The sequence below is a fragment of the Xiphophorus maculatus genome, chromosome 4 (genome assembly GCF_002775205.1).
Source record: "Xiphophorus maculatus strain JP 163 A chromosome 4, X_maculatus-5.0-male, whole genome shotgun sequence".
Taxonomy (NCBI): Eukaryota; Metazoa; Chordata; class Actinopteri; order Cyprinodontiformes; family Poeciliidae; genus Xiphophorus; species Xiphophorus maculatus.
The window spans coordinates 29742940-29763199 of NC_036446.1; the positions used below are offsets into that span (position 1 = coordinate 29742940).

Below are 20260 nucleotides of genomic sequence, written 5' to 3' on the forward strand. Positions count from 1 at the left end.
AGGGGCAGGTCCCGACTCAGAGACCGGCGCCGAGTCAGAGGCCGGCCCCGAGTCAGAGGCCGGCCCCGAGTCAGAGGCCGGTCCCGAGTCAGAGGCCGGTCCCGAGACAGGAGCAGGTCCCGACTCAGAGGCCGGTCCCGAGCCAGGGGCCGGTCCCGACTCAGGGGCCGGTCCCGACTCAGAGGCTGGACAGGACTCAGGGGCCGGTCCCAACTCAGAGGCCGGTCCCGACTCAGAGGCCGGCCCCAAGTCAGAGGCTGGTCCCGAGTCAGAGGCCAGCCCCGACTCAGAGGCCAGTCCCGAGCCAGGGGCTGGACCGGACTCAGAGGCCGGTCCCGAGTCAGAGGCCGGCCCCGAGTCAGAGGCCGGTCCCGAGTCAGAGGCCGGACCGGACTCAGAGGCCGGTCCCGAGTCAGAGGCCGGTCCCGAGTCAGAGGCCGGACCCGAGTCAGAGGCCGGACCCGAGTCAGGGGCCGGACCGGACTCAGAGGCCGGTTCCGAGTCAGAGGCTGGTACCGAGTCAGAGGCTGGTCCCGAGTCAGAGGCCGGTACCGAGTCAGCGGCAGGGCGAGGCTCAACATTTGGTCCATTGTTAAAAACTTCTTGACTTTCTTCTAAATCTTCTCCACAGCAGATTGCCTGTTCAAACCATTTCCACGCCTTTCTAATATAACTTTTCTTGAAATGAATTTTTCTTGGACGTGCCAGGGTTCTTCGGAAACATTCGGTTAGTTTATAAATGACCAGCGGGTTTTCGCTTTTTATCATTTTAAATAATAACTCTTGTACTACATCATCATTTCCGCTCAGAAGTTGAAAGATATCCTGGCCGAGTTTTGTCTCCATGTCCTCAAAAAATATAAAATCTATGTCTTTTACCGCTTCCCACAGTTTTGGACCAAGCTTCTTGTGGACGGGGTCGGTGTCCTTCATTTTATAAGCGCCATAACTTGATCTGTAACTTGATATATAAATTAGTCTCCAAAATATTCTTTCCACCATATTTTTTCTTTGAGCTTCGGTTCCCCGTTTAAATCCCATTTCTTTAGCGTCCTTTAAAAACTGCTCTGGTTCCATATCTGCCTGAGTGTAAGACTCACTCAGGCAATTTTCATCACTGTACAAATCTTCATTGGGAAAAAATGTCCTCCTGATCTTCATTTTTGTATTCGTAAACATTTTCTTTTTAGGAACCGGATCCTCCAAGTGACGTTTGAATTTTCTTACAATAAATATATGTCCTTCTGGGTAGTCAAGTAGGGCAATTAAATTAAGTCCTGAAGCATAGTGGAACGCGTCCCTTGCAATGCTTTGGAAAATTCGTTCGCTCAGTTCTTCTGCTACATCTGAAAGTATGTCCACGTTTATTTCACCTGTTTTCCTCACCAGTAAGGCCAAAAGTTTTTTGTGCTGTTCTAAAAAGATTTCTCTGACGAGATGGATGGTGGGGCCGTCTGCCACTTTCTCTATTATTTTCCAAAGAAGCTCGCTGAGAAATTTCTTCTTCCTATAGTCTGGGGTGGTTTGTCCAGGATGAACTTTGTTAGAACACGTCTTTCTGAGTTTGCTCCAAAAGGAGACCTTGGGTCTCACATAAACGTCGCTTTCGTTGCTCATCTTTATTCCGTCAGCTAAAGTGTCCAAATGAATTTTGTGTTGACTGACCGGAGACTCAACTGATCAGTTGGTGATGTCATGGACTATGACATCACAGAGGCATCCTTAGTAGGGCCTCGTGGCACTGACATCATTTGAAATCAGGCTGATGACATCATTGTCAGCAGCATGGCAACTGTTGCTGGGGTACTAATAGCTCACAGTGAGCATGCGCTATGAAAATAAATTATCTGTGGGCACTAAATACATTATTCCCACAAGTCTGAACTGGAAGTGACCTGCGCAGCTTCGCCAGAACAGGTTGGGCCAGGGAACCATTGGTCCCTCCACTTTACCCCCCTACACATTTTTATTAGTGTGAATGCTGTAGGCATTCATTCACACTATTGAGTTCCACTTTCCTGGTTGCTCCGTAAATTTCGCCACGCTTCTTCTCCTGCATACTTTGTGCTATTTTCACCATTAAACTTTTATACTACTCAGCTTGCTCTCCTAATGCCGGCTGTATCTCTTGACTCCTCCCTTCCTCATTTCCTTAGTGTAAAGCCCAGCGCACACGACACGATCTTAGAGCTGTCGGCCGATTGTCGGCCCATTTTCAAAACCTGACCAGCTAGTGTCAGCGTAAAGTCCTGACTGAATGAAAATCATTATAACCTATTTACGTCACGTTAACGAAGAACAGCTGAAAAGTTACCGGTTTCGCTCCAACTCCTCCCCTTGTCATTTCTATATTCTTTGTGTAGACCCTTAAACCACTCTATGAGAAAAACTAAAATGGTGGGTGCTTGGGTTCGACATCAATGAGGTAATACCACTGACCGGGTTTGTAACAAATATGACCCAGAGAAATAGAAATTCAGGCGAAATTACTCAGCTTCACTTTATTAACTACGGTGACAGGGAACCCTCACTGTTAATCACCATTGAACTGTAAGCTGTGAATACTTTTAAGTTTTAGGAAAACAACACCAAAAAAAAAAATGGAAAACAACATATACTTTTCACATAAGGCAACACATAAGGCGGGCCCACTAAACACTTAATGTTCACAAGCAATGTCCAAGCTAATATATCGTCCTGAACAGTCAGTTCTACTCACGACCTTCAAATGGTGGTGGAGAAATGGGAAAAGACCCGAGAAAACCCAACGGTGCAGGCCTGTGACCAACGAGGAGTAGATGTTGAAATCCCAGAGGGAGGACGAATGAAAGAAACAATTTGAGAGCGGTGCAATTCGGGGAAAACATAGGAAACGCTGAGATGCCTCCCTCCTCTCAACTGCGCCGCGGCTCAACGGCTGCCGCAGGACCGTGGCGCTAAAGCGTTAGCCCACTTAGCTTAGCCCGAAGTCCGTTGCGACCACTTGCTCCGGCCCCCTCCTGCCTCGTCCCTCCAGCGTCCACTCAACTCCTTCAACTTCTCCCGACTTCCGTGCTCTCTCGTCCTGTTGTCCTTCTGTCTCTCCTTTTCGTCTCTCCTCTCTTTCTTATTTATTCCTCTTTTTGTTATTGGTTTTTTTTTTTTCCGTCCGCCTCCGTTCTCCACCCTTCACTCCTCTCTCCCTTGCTCCCGCCCTCTCCTCCTCTCCACCAATCCCCATCCCGCACCGGACAAACTGTCCCCACTGCCAATGAAAATGGTGAGATCAGAGAATGCGCAGTGCAGCTTATGTCACACTGCTTCTTTCAGTTACAATATTTACACAATAGCTCACTAACAAACAATAGTTTTTATCATCAAATAAGATAATTACTCAATAGTGACCTTTATATTATTCAACTATTAAGGTGAAGGAAAATACCAATGTATTTCTTTCAGAAAGAAGAATACTAAACACTTAGTTGTTCACCAATGTATGTTTGAGTAAACAGTAATTTACTTTTAATATACTTGTATCTTATTTTGAACTATGTAAAATTAACCTTAACAAATAGTAACTACCATAACCTCAGTTTGTCACTGGGCTACATCTTCCCCCTTCTAGAAGGTTTTGATGTCCCCATCAAAATTAACGAGGGACAACTAACAGAGGACAGTTTTGATAAGAACTCGGCCTAGAACATGTTTCACACATGGCCATGGGGTGGCACCAGAGGGTATGGCAAAACTGGCTTCTAGGGACTTGGTAGATTCCACTTCCCACCAACACTCCATGGCTGAAGACTGTCACCGGCCGGTCAGAAGGCTTTCCGAGTTCATCGTAGCTCAACCGAACTACAGGTCGGGCAACTCTCTGTGATCTCTTAGCAGGGATCTGTGGTGGATAGAGGTCTGTTTCCTCCACTGGATCAAGGGTTGGATCAGGAATAGCAGTAATGTCTGAATAGGTACTAGAGACTGCCTCCAGTTCTCCCAAATCCTGGACTGATCTTGTTTTATCACTTTCACTGATAGTGAGCCCAGATATTCTGTTGGACAACTCTGGATGAGTCAGTAGTCCATCCAAATCGACACCCTGTGGTTTGGGTAAGAATACTTCCTCGTACTCTGATTCTGGGTACATTTCCTCTTCATTGTTGGAAGACTTTAGGAGTCCACCCACCTTTTGTTGCGCTCTTGTTCTGCATCTTTCTGGTGGTTCTGTGCCACTGTCATCCAATGGAAGTCTCACCAGGTATCCAATAGACAACAAGTGATTCCGATGAACCGTCTTCTCTGCACCCCCACCTCGTTCAGGTTTAATCTTGTAAACTGGGAGATTGGGCAATTTATCCACAATAAAATAGGGTATGGGTCTCCATTTGGCTTTCAGCTTTTGTTTTCCTGCACCACCAAAGTTTTTCAGCAGAACTCTGTCCCCTTTTTCCAGAACTTGTTCTTTCACACGCTTATCGTGGGCTGCTTTGTTCCGTTTATGATTCTTGTCAGCTGTCTCTGTTGCCAAGTCATAAGCTCTCTCGAGATCTTTCTTCAGTTTGGTTACATACTGATGATAGGAGACAGACTTTTGACTTTCATCCGACACACTGAAACATATGTCTATAGGTAGCCGGGCCTCTCGTCCAAACATTAACAAGTAGGGCGAGTACCCTGTTGCCTCATTTTGAGTGCAGTTGTAGGCGTGAACCAACTGACTTATCTTTTGACTCCACTTGTTCTTTTGCTTTGGATCAAGGGTTCCAAGCATTGACAGAAGTGTACGGTTGAATCTTTCAGGCTGTGGGTCTCCTTGCGGATGATAGGGAGACGTTCTTGACTTACGAATCCCAAGCATCTTCAAGAGATCTCGGATCAGTCTGCTTTCAAAATCCCTCCCTTGGTCCGAATGTATTCTTACTGGGAGTCCATAATGGACAAAGTAACGCTCACAAAGGATCTTTGCCACCGTGGCAGCTGTTTGGTCCTTAGCTGGGAAAGCTTGGGCATATCGTGTAAAATGATCTGTCACTACTAGGATGTTGGAAAACCCCTGTGAGTCCGACTCAAGTGACAAAAAATCAATGCACACAAGGTCAAGAGGGCCTTGACTAGTTATCTGTTTTAAGGGAGCAGCTCGCTGTGGAAGTGCTTTACGAGTGACGCATCTTCCACAGTTTCTTACATATTGCTCAACCTCAGCTCCCATCTTGGGCCAATAGAACCTGTCACGGATGAGTCCGACAGTTTTCTCCACTCCCAGGTGCCCAGACTCATCATGGAGGGATTTTAATACCATGGAGACATGTTCTTTAGGGAGCACTATCTGATAAATTTCCATGTCGGAGGGTCTCTTAACCTTTCTGTAGAGCAAACCATCTTTGATGACCAGTCTACTCGCCTCCCTGTTTAGCAAATTAGCCATAGTGTTATCCCCTGGTGAGAATGGTATACCCTGGCAAAGTGACCGCTTGATGGGAGCGATTGCTGGGTCTGCATCCTGTGCTTGGATAAGGTCGTTGTGGCTAAGTCGCATCAAGCAACCCAGATCGAGGTGAACTGGATAAGCGTAGCAGACAGGTATGCCATCAGGTGAGATCCCTAGAGACTCTGCTATTGTGATTGTCTCATCGCAAACTTTCTGTGAGTTGACCTGCTTACACAGTGTTTTGACGCTTTCAGGCGGCATAGTTTGCCAGTCTTTATCTTCTGCTGGTAAGGGGTTTCGTGATAGCGCATCAGCGTCGATGTTGTGAGCCCCTAACCTATACTGCAATGTGAAATTGTATGTTGAAAGGGCAGAAAGCCATCGATGACCAGTGGCATTGAGCCTGGCTGTTGTAAGAATATATGTCAACGGATTGTTATCCGTTTGCACTTTAAACTGAGCTCCATACAAATAGTCATGGAATTTGTCAACTACAGCCCACTTTAGAGCCAAAAACTCAAGCTGGTGCACCGGATAGTTTTTTTCAGATGCACTCAGCTTCCGGCTAGCAAAAGCCACAGGCCTCAATCCTTCAGGGTATTCTTGATTCAGAACTGCACCCAGGCCATGCAAACTGGCGTCTATGTGGAGGGTATAGGGTTTGGTTGGGTCGGCAAACGCCAGTACCGGTGCATTTGTGAGGCAGTGAATGATCTGGTGAAAGGCCTCACTGCACGACTGATCCCATCGACTGCCAAAAGGCTCGTTAACCTTGTAGTAGGTTTTGCATGTCCCCTGACTAGATTTACTTCTCTTTTGGGTGGGGGGATAGCCTTTGCATAGTTCCGTAAGAGGTCGGACGATGATGGAATAGTTCTTTATGAATCGCCGATAGTAGCCACAAAATCCAAGGAACGACTGCAGAGAGGAGAGATCGGTTGGCTGCTTCCACCGGGTTACAGCTTCCACCTTTTTGGGGTCAGTAGCAATGCCATGCTCAGAGACAATATGGCCAACATAGGTAACTTGTGAACAACAAAACTGACACTTGTCAAGGGACAGCTTTAGTCCAGCCTCCTCAAGGCGTGCTATGACCTTAAGCAGCCTCTCTTCATGCTCTTCAAGGGTTCTGCCAAACACAATCAAATCGTCCAGGTACACTATGACCTCCAGCAGATGCATATCTCCTACCGCTTTCTCCATCAGCCTTTGGAATGTCGCAGGAGCCCCTGTTATCCCCTGCGGCATCCGTTCAAACTGATAGAACCCCAGAGGACATATAAAGGCTGTCTTTTCCTTGTCCTCTTCAGCCATAGGGATCTGATAGTAGCCGCTGCGGAGGTCTAAGACAGAAAACCACTTACTGCCCGTCAGACAGTCTAAGGCATCGTTGATCCGGGGCACAGTGTACTGATCTGGGGTGGTTCTGCGATTCAAGGTTCTATAGTCGACACACATCCGCAGTTGACCATTCTTTTTCCGGGCAAGGACAATGGGTGAAGCGTAGGGGCTTCTTGATTCCTTTATGATGCCTGCTGCAATCAGCCCTTGAAGATGGCGCCTGAGGTCATCTAAATCGGCGGGAGCTATGCGGCGGGAACGCTCCCGGAAGGGTGTACTGTCAGTCAGACGGATATGATGTTCCACACCCTTGGCCAAACCTACATCCCATTCATCAGTGGAAAACACATTGGAATGCTGTGACAGCTGGTGCTGTAGTCGTTCTTTCCATTCTCTGCTGATTGAGATGTCTCCAAAATGGAACAAAGAAGGGTCAATGGGTGGAACAGCATTGACCTTCCTTCCTGGGGCATCCATCACCATGTCAACTACATACAGGTGAGCAATAATGGTGCCCAATGGAATAGCTGTTTGCTTTAAGGACTCATTTCTCAGCAGCACCAGAAAGCTGTTCTTATCTAGCATCTTAGAGAACAGTACCGTGGGCTGGACCAATACACTTGGTGGAAGAGCAGGTGAGGCAGCACGTTCAGTTATTAGTATGCTGTCTCCTACTGTTTTATTCTCTTTGACTTTACAAATGGCAATGTGTTCTGTGCCAGCAGGAATGATTAGTGGGCCTGGCCCTGTCCACTTTACATCAGCCACTTTAATATCTTTTGCAAGCTGTGGTTTATGGGCAGGTAAAGAACTTTGTTCCTGCACTTGGACTCTGGCTGAGTGGACTTGCTCTGAGCCTTTCACTTCTGGGTTCAAGTTGATAGGCTGAATCCCTTTGACATTTGTGCCAACCAAGACTGGTACGGTCTCAGAACAACGTGGGTCAGGACACACTAAAGCCAGAACCGGAACTGACTTGATTGTTTCAGACTTGGACTGCCTAGGGAGCTCCAGATCAATGTGGATGTATCCTTTGTATGGGTAACCACTCTTTGATTCACTAAGGCCCCATATGGATAGACCAGTAACCGGGTGGAGTGGGACATGTGACAAGTGTTCTGAGTAAAAGCTGTCAAAGATGATGGTTATTTGGGACCCACTGTCCATCAGAGCAGTGCAAATCTTGCCATTGATTTTCACTTCGGCAAGGGAAGGAGGTCCAATTAGTCCCTCTGGTAAGCCACTGGTCTCTACCATGATAGCGCTTCTCTTTACATCCACATTGGTAGGTTTTGTTCTTGTGTTGCTGTTTTGTTTCTGGTTTGTTCTTTGTTTTCTTTGCACCTGTATCAACTTTTGTATTACTTTAGGGTAGTTCTCTGGGGCTGTGCATTTAGTTGCCAAATGCCCATCCTCCCCACACCGGTAGCAGAAAAAATCACTCGAGTCCCTTGGTGTGAAAGGTCTTTGGGATACTGAATTTGACTTGACTTCATCGTGATGTGACATTGTAGTGGAGCGGTAACTGGGTCGAAGAGACATAACAGAAACTTGCTCTCGGAGCTCTCTAACTTCTTCTCTCAAAGCTTGCATGCTTTTATCTTCTACTGTCACTTTCGGTGGGTTGACTGTTAGCTCAGAAGTGGCAGCAGCAGTGCTTGGCGTGAATGATGAGATAGTTAATTCACTCACTTGCGTGCGGAGCCCTTGTATTTCGGCTTTCAGATCCATCACCTCTTTGTCTGGCACTGCAATGGTACTTTTAGCATACACAGCTTTGGGAGGTTGTAATCTACGACGGGAAGCTTCGTGTTCCTCTTCATGCCGTATTTCATTCAACAACTGTAGAAATGGAGGGGGATTTTGCCGGCGTTCTCTCAGTCGAAGATTTAACATCATTAGATCTGATCGAGTGCCACCTTTAATGAGCTGATCAATACGTGCTTGGTTGGCGGTAGCTGACTGCAGGCCACCCTTTTTAACAACTTTATTGAGAACTCGCTCCATGCGCCTCAGAAATTCAGAGAGCTTCTCATTCGGTTGCTGACATAGCTGTCTGAATGTGAAGTACAGGTCTTCTCCAGTTTCAGGCGTGCCAAACGTGCTCTCCAATATGTCGAGGTACTCCATAGCGGTTGCATCATGGTTGTTGAATCGAACGGCCTGCAATATTTCCAGAGCTGGACCCTTCACACTTTCCATAACTCTCATTTTCATTTCTCTCTCAGGTCGATCAGACTCTTCTATCATAAGCCTGGCTTGTTCAATCCAGTTCTCCAATGTCTCCTCCCCTGGAGGAGTGGGTTGCACTCCAGAGAAAGTGCGTAGACGTCGGTAAGGGCTTCCCTCACTGCTTGAACGAGGATTTGCCATTTGAAGGACTTCACCAACTGCTCTTATAATGGCTTCAGGGGTGGATGTTCTAAATGGGGAATCTTGACCCGAGTCAACAAATGGGTTACATCCGCTTCCAGAGTTCTGTGGTTCATCTTCCTCTTCAGAAGGTCCAAAGATTCTCCATGGCTCATCTGAGCCCTCTGGCAAGACATCCAGTGGACAGGCTTTTGCATTGACTTTCTGCCTACACTCACACAGCACAGTTAAACGTTGAGTCTGCGGATCATACATCCTGCCTCTCACTTTAACCCGACCAAGTGCTTTGATTGACTGCAGAGTTTCTTCAATGGTATTCACCTCTACCTCTTCTGGGACATTCTTAACCAATATGGCATACTCTGGGTCAATACCTTCGCCCTTACACCAGTGCCTCAACTGAGCCATCCCCATGACCTTTATTATATTTCTCTATAGGATTAGTGCTTAGTTAGGTTAGGTTAAGCAAACTGAGCAAGTTTAAACTAGTTTTTTTTTTTTTTTTTTTTTTTTGTTTCTCTGGGTCAGACTAGAAATATTTTATTTTAGTTTATTTATTTATTTATTTTTACATTCCCCGTACGGGCCACCACTTTATGTAGACCCTTAAACCACTCTATGAGAAAAACTAAAATGGTGGGTGCTTGGGTTCGACATCAATGAGGTAATACCACTGACCGGGTTTGTAACAAATATGACCCAGAGAAATAGAAATTCAGGCGAAATTACTCAGCTTCACTTTATTAACTACGGTGACAGGGAACCCTCACTGTTAATCACCATTGAACTGTAAGCTGTGAATACTTTTAAGTTTTAGGAAAACAACACCAAAAAAAAAAATGGAAAACAACATATACTTTTCACATAAGGCAACACATAAGGCGGGCCCACTAAACACTTAATGTTCACAAGCAATGTCCAAGCTAATATATCGTCCTGAACAGTCAGTTCTACTCACGACCTTCAAATGGTGGTGGAGAAATGGGAAAAGACCCGAGAAAACCCAACGGTGCAGGCCTGTGACCAACGAGGAGTAGATGTTGAAATCCCAGAGGGAGGACGAATGAAAGAAACAATTTGAGAGCGGTGCAATTCGGGGAAAACATAGGAAACGCTGAGATGCCTCCCTCCTCTCAACTGCGCCGCGGCTCAACGGCTGCCGCAGGACCGTGGCGCTAAAGCGTTAGCCCACTTAGCTTAGCCCGAAGTCCGTTGCGACCACTTGCTCCGGCCCCCTCCTGCCTCGTCCCTCCAGCGTCCACTCAACTCCTTCAACTTCTCCCGACTTCCGTGCTCTCTCGTCCTGTTGTCCTTCTGTCTCTCCTTTTCGTCTCTCCTCTCTTTCTTATTTATTCCTCTTTTTGTTATTGGTTTTTTTTTTTTCCGTCCGCCTCCGTTCTCCACCCTTCACTCCTCTCTCCCTTGCTCCCGCCCTCTCCTCCTCTCCACCAATCCCCATCCCGCACCGGACAAACTGTCCCCACTGCCAATGAAAATGGTGAGATCAGAGAATGCGCAGTGCAGCTTATGTCACACTGCTTCTTTCAGTTACAATATTTACACAATAGCTCACTAACAAACAATAGTTTTTATCATCAAATAAGATAATTACTCAATAGTGACCTTTATATTATTCAACTATTAAGGTGAAGGAAAATACCAATGTATTTCTTTCAGAAAGAAGAATACTAAACACTTAGTTGTTCACCAATGTATGTTTGAGTAAACAGTAATTCACTTTTAATATACTTGTATCTTATTTTGAACTATGTAAAATTAACCTTAACAAATAGTAACTACCATAACCTCAGTTTGTCACTGGGCTACATCTTCCCCCTTCTAGAAGGTTTTGATGTCCCCATCAAAATTAACGAGGGACAACTAACAGAGGACAGTTTTGATAAGAACTCGGCCTAGAACATGTTTCACACATGGCCATGGGGTGGCACCAGAGGGAAGTTACCGGTTTCGCTCCAACTCCTCCCCTTGTCATTTCTATATTCTTTGCATGTTGAATAAACATTAATGTTGTTTCCACATATCATCTCCAATGTCCGCTGGACTTCGGGTTGCTCCGTGTCAGCTGTTTGGGATTCCCCTCCGTAATTTCCCCTCAGAAAACACGGAGGAGAATCCTCGCTTTCTGATTGGCTGCCTGTCACATTCAACAGGCTGCCTTAAGATCCCAGTCGGGGAAAATCCCTGATTTAGATCGGAGCTGCAACGATGATCTACCATAACACACCACACAATCTTAGAAAGACCAACGTTTTAAGATTGTTGTAAGGGGAAAAATAGGAGCAAAAAATCATGTAGTGTGAACTATTGCATCAGGTAGTCGATGTGCCCATCTTCTCTATTTAAATCTAATTATTACTGAAGGGCAACATAATATACAGACTTCATAATCTGCCCTCTTTTGGTTGAATGCAGTATTTATTTACACTTTGGCTTTATGTTTAGTTTTTTTTCCAGTACATTTTTTGTTAATGGAGACTGAGAATCCATTTTATTTTTATTTTTGGTTGTTTTGTTTATTTTGTTTACCAGTTCCAGTGTTTAGTGTTCTTTTGAAAATAAAGTGTATCTAACTTTGGCAAGAAATCACATGCATTATTACACCATTTTCAGTGTAAAAAGGTCTTCAAACAATATTATTGTTTATCGCAATAATTTTTGAGACAATTAATCGTTCAGCAAAATTTGCTATCGTGACAGGCCTACTGATACGTTACATTGGTCTTATGTGATAAACTAACATAAAAACCACAGAAGTTCACCGAGTTGTGCAGAAACATTTAAAAAGAAAGCAACGGTTTAAAACTGTACCCTTAATCTCTTGAGGGACACAGCGGCTTCAGCAAGAGCCTTCACGCACAGTGGCAGCAGAGCGAGGGAGAACCTCATGGAGTTGAATATGGCGATGGTAGTGAAGGCCTGTTGATATCAGAGAACATAACAAACAAAATCGATACGACACCTGGCAGGGTTAAGACCGAATCTAAATGAAAATTGTTTGGCAGACAGGAATCGTCTGATGACTGCTGATTTCACGACCCCTCACAAGACGAACCCCGGCGCTGCCTGCTGCTGTACTTACGTCGGACGTGGTGAGTGACAAACCCAGCAGAGTGTGCACCAGGAAGGTGAGAACAGTGGCGACGGTCGGGATGATGCTGGTGATGCTGGTGTTGATGTTCTGGATGTAGCTGACCAGCCGTACCTGCTTCTTTTCCTTTTTTCTTAACCCTGGAAGGAAGATAACGTTTCTGTCATGTAGTACCACAGAATGGCCTTTAGGGGGCGGGGAGAATTATAAGTACGTAGAAGGAAAATCATACATTTACAAATAAAACTCTGAAAATTGTGACGTGCATTTCTATTCAACCTAAAAATAGCCCTAAAGTCATCTAGTCAGAAAAATAGAGTCCATCTGTGTGGGGTTTGAGCTTAGTTAGAATGGAGACTCTCCGTTCTAAGGTTGAGCTAATGAGCAACAGTTTGACTCAGTAAAAATTAAATAAATAAATTGTGACGTTTTTGACCCATTTCATGATCACTGGGATGCTTTATGTTGATTTATGTTTTATTGCATAAAAACCTAAATAAAATTACGCTGAAGTCAGAATGTGTAAAAAGTCGACGTGCAATAAAAACACTTTTGTGAGACTCTGTATCCAAACGCTTGACATGCAGCCGCTCCCTTACTCACCTGCTATCTTCTTCTCAAAGGACTCCTCCCAGGCGTACATCTTGATGAGCTTGATGCTGTTCAGAATCTCGTTCATGGTGCGGACGCGGCCGTCTGTGAGCTGCATGGCTTTCCATCTGAACTTGTTAATGAGCTTTGCCAGGACAAACTGAGAAAAGAATTTGATTTTAGAAGTATTTTTACTGTATTTTTTTACTTTTACCTAAGTAATTTTATTATGCAGTATTGCTGCTCTTACTTGAGTAAAAAATTCTGGACTCTCTTCCCACTGTGAGTAACTTCACTGAATGAAGAACAAGCTTGTTTTAACCAAGAATTCACCTGACTCAGACTTGACGTTTTTGTTCAAGTTTCGTCAGTTTTATATAGAAAGAAATTAATTTGGGGGAAAAAGAAAGTTAATTTGCCTCATTTTGTGATTTTGTAACTATGTTATTTATATGAATTTGTTTCATTTTGCTCTTTAAAACGACACTTGACAAAATCTAGTGCTAAAATTCTATGACTTCGTGCTTTGATGATGTAAAGCACTTTGAACTGCACAGCTGCTGAAACGTGCTATGCAAATAAACTTGATCGACTGATTGATAAAATACCAATATTTCCACATAGCTTTATATTTCGCTCCGTCTGATGATGTCATTTTTAAATATTAAATGTATCAGTACTTGAGTCGTCTTTTATCCATATATTTTTTACTCTTGGGTAATTTCTTGGATGGCTACTTTTAACTCTCACTCTGCATATGGCTACTTTCTGTTGGTTGGAACATATTCTGGAAAATTTGATTGTCATCCAAATTCTTTCTTTACATTTTATCTAAAATTATCCTTTAAGGGATGAGACTCTGTGCATTTCGTCCTTACTATTGAATAGTTAATGCTCAATCAGATAAAACTATGCCGGGAATGTGACGCGAGCTGCTGACCTGTATGGGGACGAAGATGATGTAGGTGCAGACTCCTGTCAGTGCGGTGTAACCCAAAACATAGCAGGCTAACACAACGCAGGCGATGAAGATCACCGGGGCGCAGAGCGCGAAGCTCCCAAACAGCACCGCCTCGAACAACCGGTGGCCGTCGCTGGTCAAGACGTTAATCATCTGACGGGAGAGACAGCGAGCGGATTTCAAAGCCTCCGAAATGACTACAGCGTCTGGTGATTGCATCATGCTTTACCTCTCCCATTGAAATGCCGCTGTGCACCCTCAGAGAGATGACTTTCTGAAAGGCCATACAGGAGAAGGCTCCTTTCAGCCTGGCGGCCGTCCGCAGGTTGACCGCCCACATCAGGGAGATGAAGAAAGCTTTGAGGAACTCGGTGCAGAACAGAGCCACGGCCAGACCGACGCCGTGGGCCACCGTGGACTTCTCTGGGCTTTCTATGTAGTTCAGGATTTCGTTAACCAGGATGCCCTGAGGGGGGACAGGAAAGCGTGGAGACGTAACAGGACAGGAGCGTTGCGAGGAAACGTCAAGTTCCAGAGTCGAATGTGTTGTGACTAACATCGTATATCAATCTGAGCATATCAAACAAACTGCAAAAACAAGTAGTTTTGTTCTAGTTTCTAGTGCAAATATCTGAGTACACTTGAAATAAAAATAAATAAATAAATAAATAAATAAAACAATGAATTCATAAGTAACTTTTCAGACAGGAGCTTGTTTTCAGTAAATAATTCTTAAATGTTGAAAAAAATGCAAGTGCCCCTGGCAGATTATCTCACTTATAACACGACATTTTTCCTATGTTATGGTTGAAAGAAATCTGCTAGTGGAACCTATTTAATTTAAAGCGCACTAAGATATTTGCGCAAGAAACTAAACATAAATACTTGGTAAGATTTTGTCTTTTTGCAGCATAAACATACAAATAGAGCTAAGGTGGAATGAAAACCAAACTCACTGGGCCAACGAAAGCTGCTCCCATGGCGAAGGTGCCGATGATGACGGACAGAATGAGCCTCGTTCTCTGAAAGCGGAGAACAGCTCTGACCAGGGACGCCTTCTCCAGGCCTTTCTTTGCCACCTCCTCCTCCCAGAGTCTCTGCAACCTGCAAGACAGTAATATTTTGGCTGGTTGCTGCGTTCTGTTAGGACGATTTTCAAGTCTGAGGGAGCAACGTTTCCTACTGCATCACCAGCAACTTCCAGCAAAAACTGTTTACTAGGCCATTAGCCTTCAAATGAGGGCATTCTTACCAGCCCCTACAGCATACACTATGTCACCAACAATTTTAAATATTTTTCTTCTTTTTGCACTTTTATATTTAGCACTTTGTAACCTTTGATGGGTTTTTTAAGTGCTTCATCAATAAAGCTGGTGATCCTCTAGTCTACCTCAAAGGACGTGTTGCCAATATTTCACAGCCTCCAGAAGTGGAGATGAGGTGAGCCTCTGGTCAAAGGAACTGACTTCGGCCACACACGTGAGATTATTTACTGATCACAGTGAGATTCAAGGTCACCATAAGATGCAAGAACAGGAAGTCAACCTTTTTTTCCCCTAGTTCCCATCCTTTTGAGGGTGTCTGCAGCATTGGACTCAAGACACGACCTCCAGATTCAAAGCTTAGCAACCTGGCTAAGGCGTTCTTTTACTACAATCCATGTTGTATCCATCCGATATCATAAACATACATGAGCAAAAGCAAAAGCTACTCACCTCTCTCCGCTGGTGTCAGCTACGTCAAATGGGGAGAGGCTAAGAGAGGACAAGTCCAGCCTGTTCCTGAATATGGCCCACATCATGGGAGTCATCCAGGCAAAGGTTGTAAACGACAAGAAGCCTGCATTGTCCACAGGGTGGGATCTACGCATACAGAAGGAATGACATTTAAATATCCACATACATGGGTCTTACCACACATGCAATGCCTTGAACACATTTTCCTCACTCTTTACAGCCACTGACTTCAATGTGTTGTATTGGGATTTTTATGTTGGACTGATGCAAAGAGCTCTATGATTGTGAAATGGAGGTATAGCATGCATTTGATTTAAAGTCCATCGCATCTAAACCCGGTGGAAAAAAAGTTTGTGGGTTCAACATGTCAAAAAGTAAAGCGCTTCATGTCACCAGTGAAACTGACTGTGGGGAAGACCAGCGGAAGGGCTTGAGAGTCTGTAGGCTGGGCTGGTATTTCCCAAACAGGGAGGGGTGGGACACCCTGCTGCTAGGAACGTCGGTGTGATCTGGGTGGGCAAATTCAGATCCAGTTCTCCATCGAAGACCATCATCTGTCTGAGGCGTAAAATTTCCAAGAAGATGCAAAGAGAAAGAGGCAGAGTTAGATGACATTCCAGCTAACGAGTCTCAGAGACTCAAAGAGTTGTGCAAGAAAAACACAGGATGCAAGCGAGACAATAGGAGGGGAGCAGATCTGAAGGGACGAAACGGAAAGTGTCAGACTGTAAAATCCCGGTTTCTGTTTGTTCTGCCCACTTACAAAAGATGTCCGTCGATTCCTGCTCTGCTCTATGGAATAATCTTTCTTCATTGTGTCCTGCATAACAAACAGAATGAAAACTGGATGAGTTTCTTAGTCGAGAAATGTCAAGAAAATTCATCAGACGGCGTTTAAACAGACAGAATCAGACTGGGGCGAGTTATCGCATCTCCTGCTCCATTTTAAACCTTCTGGGGGTTTTAACAGGAACAGTATTGAGACGTTGTATGCAGATGACTTGTGGATACATAATCCGTGTTGCTTCATGACACTTGGAACTACAGAGTCAATGAATTACAGGAGCTGCTTCCCACTGTGTCAAAGTTCTGGGAGATGACTCCAAACACACAGTCACGGTTACTCTGTCCTTCGTCATGGCTGTGAAATTTATACAGAGCTGAAAAGGCAGAACTTGATCTCACTATTATGAGGGCATAAAGAGTTCAGCAATGGAATTATGAAAGTCGGTCTAATAGCAAGAACAGAAGGTCCTCACTTTGCCAACAAAACCGTACATGGAGGTTTCCCATCTTAAGGTGTCATTGGACTTCTAGTACAAAGACTGTTTAGATCCATTATAGTTTATTTATTGCACTTCATGGAGTGTACTGTACTTTATCTCTGCCCCTCCTCCACTTACTGCTTCACACTGCCATGCTGTGGAGACTAAAGGAGCAGCTGGCTGGCTGACTGCAGTCTGGTGACCCATGCAGATAGTGCAAAGTTTTTAATGTAATTTAATTTACTTGATAAGGCTAAAAAAAAATTACAAGCAAAAAAAAGCAATATACTATGAATAAAATCTGATTTTTAGTATTAAATTAAGCTTCACTGTTCATCTTTAACATGTTTTTTTTTTTTTTTTTTACATGTTATGTACAGAAACTACCCTCTCAAAAGGCTTAAGACAAATCTTTTATGGAACTACTAGTTGACTTTGTTTTTTCTTTCTAATTCCCATTTCTCTGGTACTGTCAAAGTTCAAGTGTCTGGTGAATCAAACAATAACTGATAAAGGTTTTTAATTATGTTCTTTTACATTTAAGTTTGGTTTTATTGCATTGGCACTGTATTCAGGAACATTGTTTAGGTCACGAAACCTAAACTGTTGTGAAACACTAATTTTTCAGATTTAACTGCAAGGTGGATCAAAACCTAATCGGCTGTTCCTGTTTACTTCCATCAGTTTTGTTTAGTCAATCATCACCGTTAGCTAAAATGCAGCACAGGATAAAACCATCCTCATGTTTTAAAGACGGCTGATCAGACACATTGGTGTATCCTCGTTTGATGATGATGATGAACTCTCCAAATGCTGATAGCACAATTAAAATATTGCAGGGATGTATTTAAGCACCCCTGGACGTGAAATCGATGCGCTGTGGGTGTTAACTTGTTGGTTGTCTTAAAAATTCCTGAAGCAGGACATTTGAACCTCCTTTTTTATTGGTCTAGAATTTCCCTCGTAAGTTTCAGAAATGGTTAAAGCTCCACGGGTAAGATACTGACAACTCAAAATCACTCCACAAATCTTGGTAAAACAGCAACCAGCTGAATTAAACCCAGAGTCCTTTTGAACTCACAGGGCTAATAACCAACAGCTCAAGCTGCACGACTGCTGTCTGATAACTAATATTGGTTCAGAAAAGAAAGTTCTCTCACTTTGAAAGTACAAGGAGCTGTAAAACAAATGTTCTGCTAAAACAATGCGCATGCAACCAAAATTTGTATGCGCAGAGAGTTATCACAAGCTAAAAGTGGATAATCTCATTTTATTGCAGTTGAGGAGAAGAAAGTTTTAGATCTGAACAAAATCAAAACCCTGTTTTTTTTTTTTTTAATAATTTATACTATTAATTAAAAAAACCACTGATACCTTATGTTTTTACTTGCATAAGGCAAACGGCACCTTCTAAAATGTAAAAAACACACAAAAAAAACACAACACAACGTAAAAGACTAAATAAACAGACTGGACAATCCCAATCAAAACTAGGCTGAGCTGACAAAATCAGGAGTAGATAATCTAAAAGAGAAATGTTGATATAAACAGAAGAGTACCTCAGAGTGGACAGAGAGGAGCCTCTGCAGCTTGTTAACTCAGACTCTACTGAGGAGCCGGTAGGATTTCCCTCTGCCTCCCTTTCTATGAAGAACAAAGGTTGGTGTGCTCAGAGGTAAACGTCCTGCTTTTCCCTGCTGACAGCCCGAATGACACAGCAATTAAAATCAGTTATAGTACATCAACCTAAAACGATAAAGTCTGGCTGATATTTAGCTGAAACGCAAATTAGTGTCCAGGTCCACCAGAAAAAGACAAAAAACAAAAAAAAAAAACTGTAACGGTTAATTGTTTTCAATTTATGCCTGTTTCTGTATATTGGTGTTGGAAAAGCAAAGCTATCAAAGCATGTTAATGAGAAAACCGTTCAGTTTTATTAAAGTATCTTGTACAAAATTAGAGCAAAGATGGCAACACACAGCACCAGAGTGTAAGCCCTGACCTACAGATTCAGAACATATTTTCATAACCAAGGACAGGAGACATGAAAAGAAAAGGATTATACGGATTACATGATAATAAAAAAAAAAGAGTGTGGATAACCTGATAAAGTGTAGAAATAAGGTACCACACACCTTAATGTGAAGGGAACTGTCTCTTGTTTAAGAAGCAGATGGTGTTCCTGTTTGTTGTTCTTTCAGTGAGCGGCAAACTGCAAGAACAGAACTGCAGCATCTACAAATAGATTAACAATCCAAATATCTGTGGTTGTGTCTGTTCTCTATTTAATAAATCATTGTTTTCCTGCAGGTTATTAGTGTGTTGCCAAAGCGACATTTTAGGCCTGTTTAAAACAACTCGTTTTCCAGATCACTATCTTGTTGTTCACTGAGTCAGATTTGAGTGTCTTGAGTTCATGTGGCAAAATGTTTGTGGGGTTTCAAGAAAATCTGCAGGAAAATGTTTCTGGTGACAATTTCTGAAATCATAAATAATGCATCTTTCTTTAAAAAAAAAAAAAAAAAACTTTTGGTAAAACATAACTACTAACACTTTTAGCAAATGTTAGTGGTTTTTGATTTGAAAAAAGTAAGCTTCCTTATGTACTGCTCTACACAATTACTTTTGAATGGCATTAAAATGTTAATAACTGATGTTCCTTTCATAGAAAACTAAATTCAACTGACACTGTACAGTAAAAGAAACCACAAAGATAAACATAACACTCATAACTAGATTAAAGTGTCCTCACTGACTAGTCTTTTTGATAAATCATGTATCTTTGTTGCAGATCATTAATGTCATTTCATTTAAAGTGTTCAGCATCACCTACCTGCAGTAAGAACCGTCAAATCTGGAAACTTGTTGTGTTTATTTGGGGAGAGTTGGTCAAGCGTTCATTTGTACGTTATATTTAAATTGTTAAGTAAAAAAATAAACCCTTCATGTTTTCGCTCTGTTATTAACCATTTCGGTTTTATAATGTTCCAGGTTCAAAAACCACCCATAAAGTTCTTTTCAGCATTTTTCTTTTGTTTGTAGCAGTAGTTCAAACTCCAACAAAGAAATATGTATAGTGTATTATTTACTGTTACGAGCACAGAAGAGATAGTTCGCAAACTATAGAACATGTTTACGTAACAGCTCGGACTTTTTTTTTCCTTTTTTTTTTTAAACAGGAGCGTCACGTATTTCGATTTTAGAAGCGCTCCACCTGCTGGTTTTAACTTGATACTACATGCTAAAAATAGTTCAGATTTTTGCAGAATCAACAGTTTTTAAAGACTGCTTGGTCTTAGAAACGGAGCTCTTCTTCTAAAAATGCCCACACCATCAGTAGAGCACAACAGATATTTAGTACAACAAAAGGCTTTTGTGTAAAAATCACTTTGTCACCTCAAACATTCATCGATTAGAATAAGAACTCACACACTAATGAAACCTAAGCCTAACACATTTAGCTCTTTGAGTTTCTTCATG

At 43.1% G+C, this 20260-nt stretch overlaps 1 protein-coding gene across 1 annotated transcript in view; it reads right to left on the reverse strand.

The window, feature by feature from the left end:
* Nucleotides 1-18459, reverse strand: part of abcc12 (ATP binding cassette subfamily C member 12) — a 39224-nt gene extending 20765 nt beyond the window's left edge. Inside the window, exons 1-10 of the mRNA XM_023332606.1 lie at nt 18340-18459; nt 16279-16335; nt 15922-16073; nt 15495-15641; nt 14736-14883; nt 14009-14245; nt 13759-13932; nt 12831-12978; nt 12219-12367; nt 11948-12055 (exon numbers count right to left, since the gene is read on the reverse strand). Of these exons, the coding sequence (XP_023188374.1) occupies nt 11948-12055; nt 12219-12367; nt 12831-12978; nt 13759-13932; nt 14009-14245; nt 14736-14883; nt 15495-15641; nt 15922-16073; nt 16279-16329 (1314 nt within the window). The 5' untranslated portion in view covers nt 16330-16335; nt 18340-18459. The remainder of the gene's footprint in view (nt 1-11947; nt 12056-12218; nt 12368-12830; nt 12979-13758; nt 13933-14008; nt 14246-14735; nt 14884-15494; nt 15642-15921; nt 16074-16278; nt 16336-18339) is intronic.
* Nucleotides 18460-20260: the final 1801 nt, after the last annotated feature.